Raw genomic sequence first — 8,501 nt, forward strand, 5'->3', positions numbered from 1 at the left:
CAAGGAGGAAAGACATAAGCAGTTATCTTAGAGAAGTTGCTGCCTGCCAGTCTGACAAGGTTTATGAGGCTATTTCCAAACCATTTAGAGTCCATAATCCCACAATGTAAAATACTATTGACAAGTAATAAGAAAGAAAATATTAACATCAAAGCAATTGCCAGTGTTTTAAGGAGTGTGTGTGTGTGTGTGTGTGTGTGTGTGTGTGTGTGTGTGTGTGTGTGTGTGTGTGTGTGTGTGTGTGTGTGTGTGTGTGTGTGTGTGTGTGTGTGTGAGGGAATTCACTCCAAGGTCAGACAGTCCAGGGCTCAGTCTGTCCTTGGAGGAACTGCAAAACTACCAAAAGCTACATCTAGATTTATACAGGATTTTTTCAACATGACAAATGTTAAAATTCATCATAGTGCAATGAGAAAAAATGAGAAGAAAAGAATGCTGGACACTTCTATTTTCTTAAAAGAACATGACGTTTGGGTTTGCAAAGTCACATCTGAACAACCCAGGATTTCTGAAGTGACATCCTACAATACACGGGAGCAAAGTGGAGGAGTTCAGCCATAATGCATGGAACTATATTTGGGGGGGTTTAAATAGAAATAAACTAGGACCTGATTTTATAGTTTAAAGTATAGTTTTATGGACAACATTTAAACATGCTGAACTTCATCACTTCTTTTACACATGTTGCTTGTGCACTTGTGCAGCATGGAAGTGCAATAAAACACACACACACACACACACACACACACACACACACACACACACACACACACACACACACACACACACATACACACACAAATTAACCTCTGCATGGATGGTGACCGCAGCTGTTTTTGAAACAGCACTCGATGCACTACACTTAATGTAATATACCCCCATAAGTATAGAGTATGTACTGCATACTGGTCCAACTGTCGTTGTCAGCGCATATTATGCCAGCATAAAAGAAACTACTCTTTTACATCCTGCTAAAAGCAATGCGCATTAGCAATGCGGTATGCAATTTTGAAAATGGCCTTTACTTGCTCTTATCTCTGATGGGACGGTGCACACGTTCTCCATCTTCTCCACACTCGGGTCTGAAGAACGTGACAGAAGGATGGACAAACCGGTCCCAACATATGTCACAAAACATGATCATCGCAACTGTCATTCCTTAAAGAAATCATACCAAAATAGCAATGTCTAATGCTAAGTAATGATTTTATTATGTAAACCCAAATATTCTTAGAGTATTAAAAGAGAACAAGTCACACTCCTCCTATAAATTCGTCTCATTATGATTGCAATGTTTTCTTATTTATTTCCTTCGTGTTGAAGTAGAATTACATCAATCTATGCTTTCGGTGTTTACAGTGGTGTTGCACCACTGTTTTCACATCCATGTATTTTTAATAATCTCATTAGAAGATCACAGGTGTTATGGCACAAGATTGATTAAATGTATATGTTATACAGAAGCTGCTGTTGCTGAGCCACTTCCAATAATAGATCCATAACCATTGCAAAGTAATCCATCCATTTTCTGTACCCGCTTTATCCTCTGCAGGATCACGGGGGTCTGCTGGAGCCTATCCCAGTTCATTACAGGCGAGATGCAGGGGTTACACCCTGGTCAGGTTGCCAGTCCATTGCAGGGCCAGATATACAAACAACCAGACACACTCACACTCACTCCTATGGGCAATTTATAATCATCACACTGTAAAACCTCAAAATCTTACCAGGAATATTTGTCTTATTTCTAGTTAAAATGTCTCATTTTTAGTCAAAAAATCTCATTACACTTAAAACAAGAGTCATTACCAGAAAAATAACTTGTTATTTGACAATTTTCACCTGTTTCAAGTAAATTTTCCCTTGAAATAAGTAAAAAAAATCTGCCAGTGGGACAAGATTTATCTTCTCATTACAAGCAAAAAAATCTTGGTCCACTGGCAGATTTTTCTACTTATTTTAAGTGAAAATCTACTTGAAACAGGTGAAAACTGTTGTTTTTTCCAGTGATGAGTCTTGTTTTAAGTGTAATGAGATTTTTTTTTTTTACTAAAAATGAGACATTTTAACTAGAAATAAGACAAATATTCTTGTTAAGATTTTCAAATCAAATCAAATCAAATCAAACTTTATTTATATAGCACTTTTCATACAAATAATAAAACACAAAGTGCTTAACAGAAAAAAAAAACAAGAAAAGCAAATAAACATAAAACTTATTAATGCTACCCCCCACCTTAAAATCGATCCTGAAGCGCACGGGGAGCCAATGCAGCGATTTTAAAACCGGTGTAATGTGCTCCTTCGTGTTGAAGTAGATTTTGAGTTTTAGCAGTGCAATTAACCTTCTATGCATGTTTTTGGACTGTGGGAGGAAGCTGGAGTACCTGGAGGGAACCCACGCAAGCACTGGGAGAACATGCAAACAGAAAGGCCCTGCCGGGCCTGGGAGTTGAACCGGGAACCTTCTTGCTGTGAGGTAACAGTGCTAACCACTAAGCCACTGTGCCAGCCCCTGCAATGTAATCACCTCATAAAAGAGTAGAAATGCTTTTTAGTTAATCAACCTAATCAAAATGGGCACTAATATCAGTAAACATTGTTAAAGGTGTCAACTTATAAATGGATAAAAAAGATTTTTCTTTAAAAAGTACAAAAAAAGAGGATCAGGGGTGTCCAACTCCAGCCCTACTACTACTGTTGCTACTGTCATTTAGCAGACTCTTTTATTCAAAGCGACTTACATCTGAGAGAACAAACACACAGGGAGCAATTAGTGTTAAGGGCCTTGCTCAGAGTCAGGGGCCCAAGGTGGTTAATCTGGTTTGCCATTCCGAGGCTTGAACCTGGGACCTCCAGACCCAAGCCCACCTCTGTCTGGTAATTATCATTTAAATCATGATGTGCTGAGAGAGGGAAACATCTAAAGCTAGATGGACACAAGTAAAGTCATACTGAGGGACAAGCCATGTGATGCTGCACCCTTTCCTCAGTTTTTGTAAAAACTTTACAGAATCTAACATGCAATTGGGGATATATTTTAAGATCTGGTCGGAGATAAGTGTGCAGCAGTGAGGAAATGTGGAGTGGCATAGTAAAACAAAAGAGATAGAGTCTTTTATAGGATGTTGGCTAATCTGATGTTTTATGTATCTATAAAGAACTTCAAGGTCACGTTTACTTTATTGTTCAGAAACGCTATCAGCAGTCTGAAAATGGCAGCAATGTGCGACACTGTAGGTAAGTACAGCATCAAAAGCTTTTACCCGTTCACAGATGTCAGAACTGAAAGACTGAGGTGCTTCAGTCGTGTTGCAAGCTTAATAATGGACAGTTTCCCCACACTGTGTGTGTGGGAAACACAATGTTTTATCTTAAAATCTGTGGGCTTGTACTTTTCTCTTAAAAAATGCTTGTGTTTCTCATTAGTTTTCAATTCAGTTTTATACCACACAGTCAAGCACTTTTCACTTACCTGCAGCCGACGGCTTTACTACACGGCCTTTAATGCACACACTCTTTTTTTGTTCACACACATTACCTCCCTGGAGTGACAATAATCCAGCGAATCATATCGATTATATTAAACTGAGCCTTTGTAGCATTGTCCTGCAGGACACTGACCTTATGGGCACACGTCTCTGCTATTCCTGCGCTGGTATTTTCCTTTTTTATACTTTTCAAATAACAATAAAGGAAGTGTTTATAAAGGAATGTCACATGATGAGTCCTTAACTATACTTTGGAAGCATCGCTGGCCTTGATATGCATTATTAATTGTTATAGACTGCTCAGAGGCTTTCCATTTTTCTGAGGAGATTTTCAACTAAAACTTGAAGGCCTGTACAATTATCCAGACTTTCAAGTGTGTTGTTAAGTGTGAATATTTTAAAGCTATCAGCTATCAGCTTGTTTAAGGCTATCAGCTTGCAGCTCTTAAGGTGGTCCGTTGAGTGCAGGCACAGAAAGATTTGTTGGTATCTTCCATCCAAGAAAGAAGAACCCAGAATGGTTACTGATTTATTAACTTAAAGTTAACTTAAAGTTAAAATTAGTTCTGTTGGAGAAGTCATCCTCCTTATCCTAGCAAATACAGACGAGATTGGAAAAAAACAAACATGGTTGAGATGAGAAGATTATACTAAAGACATTCCCTGCACCCTTAAACAATGCATACCATGTAAGCACAGCATGTTGTTAAACCTCAAATGGCAGGATTACATTTAATGCTTTTAGATTAAGATGCATCGCGTGCTAGCAGATCCTTGCAAAAAGAAAAAGACAGAAGCATGGAAAAGAAGACATTCTATTCATAATCAAGCTTTGCAACAAGTGGTCTCTGAGAAAAGATAATTATTAATTTTTACACGAAAGTATTTCCACTAAAACGACCCCACGCTTATTCCTCTGGAGCTTTTTCAATCCCAAACTATAAACAACTTGAATAAACATATTACAGTTTATCTTATTACACATTTGCATCTGTCAAACTCTTTAAAATGCATAGATTGGGTGTTAAAAGTAAGCTCTTTATTAGATTTTTGAATCAGCGGCAGTTAAAAGAAAAGAAGGTTGTTGGGGCCATAAAACCATTGAAGAAGGTTCACTGGCCTTGAGGTGAAGTGGTAGCTCAGCCTGACGAGCAGTCAGCATTTTACTCGCATGCAGACTCTATAAATGCCTTTTTATGCAGTTTATTGCCATTTCCCTCGTAGCCTGTTGCGCTCGGCTTCAGTAATAATTGCTTACTTTGTGTCATCACATGCAAATGAAGTAGGTGGCGAGAAGCGTACGGTATAAAAGCAGCGAACGGTCTCCGTCCCAGCACCTTGCCTTTCATTCAGCTTGCCTCAGCATCTCTGCTCTCACTCCTCAACAAACCACCACCACCGCGATGGCCTTCACTGGAAAATGGGAAACGGAGAGTCAGGAAGGATACGACGCGTTCTGCAAGCTGGTTGGTGAGAGAAATAGGCTGAGTTTAAAACCTTCGTGTAGACAAATAATCAATCCTGTTTTTTTTTTTTTTTAAACTCGTATGTGTCCCGCTGTCCCACTCCAGGCATCCCTGACGACGTCATCGAGAAAGGTCGTGACTACAAGATGATCACGGAGGTCACCCAGGACGGGAATGATTTCACCTGGTCTCAGCTGTACCCCGCCAACACCAAGGTCACCAACACGTTCACCATCGGGAAAGAGTGTGACATGCACACAGTTGGAGGAAAGAAATTCAAGGTACAAAAGAAAGAATCTGGATTTATCTGCGCAGGAAACAAATATAAAACCGCGTTAGGACGTTCCCTCCCCGACCCCGACTCATAAAGCCTCTTCTTCTGTGTTTTACAGGCAACAGTAAACTTGGACGGAGGCAAGCTGACAGTGAACTTCCCCAACTACAACCAAGTCAATGAGGTCAGCGGGGGAAAACTCATAGAGGTAAAAAAAAAAACACTAAAAGAAGTGCGATTAAACTTTTAATCACTTTGAAAGACTAAAAGACTGGAAAAGTAGGAGTTCCTGCGTGACTTAATCAGGCATTTAATTGCATTTCATGCATTGATGTGTGATTGTATTAGCTTAGGTGTTGTATTTTGATGGCGTCAGCATGAGCAAACATGCATATTATGTATTTAATATGCAGATCCTTCCTGCGCACAGTTATAACCATCTATAATGACTCCTGGAAGAAACTTAAACAGCAACATAGAATTTCCATTTGGGGGATTAATGAAGTGTTTAAGAATTGAATTGAATATATTTATCACAGAAAAGGAAAACTCTGAAAACTCTGAAACTGGAGATTTATTCAAATAGAACTAAAAAGTGGAACTGTGGGAGAATTTCCTGCTTTGATTGGTTGTTTCTGTCTCTGCTGCAGACCTCCACAGCCGGCTCGGTGGTGCTGAAGAGAACCAGCAGGAAGATGTAACTGTGAGACCTCAGATACAGCTGCAGAAGTGAATAAACTCGCCATGAACACACAAGCCTTTGCTTTTGTCATTGATTTCTTCTGTTTATTAAGATTTCTTCACATAAAAGAATTAAAGCTGGGAGTTTTCTGAAATGTGAGGTCCGACTCAAGACTCAAGGAGAAATCGATGTATAACAGGAAGATGACATTTTTTCAGGTTTTCGGGGAACAACAGCGTTGTCCTGAGGAATTTAAAGTCACTGATTCATGTTTTTATTCTCAACAAATCACCCAACTAAACTTAGGTAAAATTTTCTGAAGCAAACGGCAGTTAGAGTTAAAAATGCAAAAACATGCAGAAACAGATGTTGCAGAAAGATCAGAAAAGGATTTCATCAGCTCTGTGAAACAAACCTCTTACAAGGGGAACTCACAGCAAGAAGGACAAATATCTTACTCATTCATTTATTTTTCTAAATCTAAAATATCCTCATCTGATAAGTGTTGAAAATATGTCTTAAAAATATTTTTCTTTGCATCAGTAAGACAGATAATAGAACCTTTACTAAACTCAGATCAGGAAAACTGCACGGCTGGCCTGCGGCGGTGCTGCACGATCAGAGCCTAATCATGTGTGCGATACTGCCCCTATCAATCACATCTAAACATTGTCTGGTCGTGAGACTCAGGGGGCTTCCTGAGATGCATACATGTACGCAGTAGAATAATGTCTGCAAAATGAACTTCTGGTTCTTCAACATTCGTGGCTTCCAGATGATTAACAAGAAGAAGTTGGGAGATTCACAACATACCATTCAGAAAAAGGCAGAGAAAAGTTGCTAATTTAAAATAACAAATATTAGAATAATATTAAAATATAAAAGATATTGTAAGATATTAAAATAAAATATTAAAATAAAAAAACACCTGTAATTGACATTACTTCTAAAAATTAAATCTGTGACATAAAAATGGTAACTACAGCTCTAAAATGATTGTGACTCCCAGGACATAAAAAGGACTTAAAATCTGGCATTTTACATAAAACCCCAATAACTGGAACCCATACATAGGTCCCATTCATACCTTGCATTAACTAACCTGAGAAATCACACATGTACTGTATTATTGTTGTGTTTCGACAAGAAATATGTCAAAGACAATTCCTAAAGAGAAAATTCAGTTAACGTTTCAACAAAAAAAAGTTTCATCTGTCTCATAACAGTCTCATAATTTGCAAATGCACACACCGTTTCACAAATGCACAGGACAAAATTCACAAATGCACACACCGATCCGCAAATGCACACACCGATTCACAAATGCACAGGACAAAATTCACAAATGCACACACCGATTCACAAATGCACAGGACAAGATTCACAAATGCACAGAACAATTCACACGTGCGTAGGACAAGATATACAAATGTATTTTTGATTCGAATCGGTGTGTGCATTTGTGAATTTTGTCCTGTGCATTTGTGAAACGGTGTGTGCATTTGCGAATTATGAGACTGTTCTAGCTCCATAGAGGTGGCATGTCGGGCAGAGGTTTTTATGTAAAAAAAAAAGAAAAAACAACCACCATATAAAACTAGTTTTCTGCGAGTGAAAAGACTCACACTTTGGATTATATGAGTCAAAGAGCGGTCCGGCTACAGTAACAGTGGACGAGTTTAGTGCAGATGAAACAACAAATGTTTCCGATTGTTTTCAAGATGATTGTACAATATTAGCCTGACCAAAACAGCCATGTTAAGCTGTCTTTGTTGTGCTCCGTGGCTTGTAAATACAAATGTAGTGAGCTTTTCCTTAAGGGTTTCAAAGAGGAGTGTGAGGAGCAGCAGACGCCATGCTGGCTCACACATTCATGTGTATTCAGCTCAGCTGCGTCTGCTGCTATGTTGGACTCCAGACACTCACCAGCTCTGACTTGGGAAATTGGCTTCGCTGTTTCATTGATCGTCTAAACTGCAGTAATCAATAAAACTGGATTATGCAACATATGGACCCTCAAAAACCATGAATCCCGATATTCTGTGGGAAAGCTGAACAACAGCAAGTTCACTGAATAAGATTCTGATCATCAGGGATCATATTTTCTTTTCCCTACTAGGTTGTCGTTTTATTTCTTGCGTTATATTGACACTATAATCCATAGATCCATTCTCTACAGCAGGTTCATCGTATTCAGGGTCTGCTGAAGTGAAGTACATACGATCCTCAGTTTATCAACTGTCTCAAACTTTTCACAGAACAGCAACAACTCATTCTCATTCCGCATCCTTCTTCTTTGTCTCCTTTTGGACAATAGGTTTCCCCCATTTCCTTTCTATGGAGAGGATATGGACATATTCATATGTAAAAAGGGCCTTTGTATTAATATGCAATTTGATTACTTGACGAGGTCTATTGTTGAAGCACCTAAAAGCAACACTTCACCTCCAGACACACTCTTTCAGATCTTCTGAAACCGGCTCTGCCCGCTGTCCAAATTCTGCAGAAAGTTTATTCCAAGCCAATAAAAAACATAACAGGTAATTGAGCAAAATAACTGTGGTATTTAAACAGGTTTAACAGTACAA

At 38.8% G+C, this 8,501-nt stretch overlaps 1 protein-coding gene across 1 annotated transcript; it reads left to right on the forward strand.

The window, feature by feature from the left end:
* The first annotated feature begins 4,747 nt into the window (after window positions 1-4,747).
* LOC133452059 (gastrotropin-like) lies at window positions 4,748-5,985 on the forward strand. Its single transcript, XM_061731254.1, is given in 4 exon segments — window positions 4,748-4,961; window positions 5,063-5,238; window positions 5,350-5,439; window positions 5,882-5,985. Coding segments are annotated over 4 exon segments (516 nt in total). The 5' UTR covers window positions 4,748-4,762; the 3' UTR covers window positions 5,933-5,985.
* Window positions 5,986-8,501: the final 2,516 nt, after the last annotated feature.

Source organism: Cololabis saira, chromosome 10 (assembly GCF_033807715.1).
Source record: "Cololabis saira isolate AMF1-May2022 chromosome 10, fColSai1.1, whole genome shotgun sequence".
Taxonomy (NCBI): Eukaryota; Metazoa; Chordata; class Actinopteri; order Beloniformes; family Belonidae; genus Cololabis; species Cololabis saira.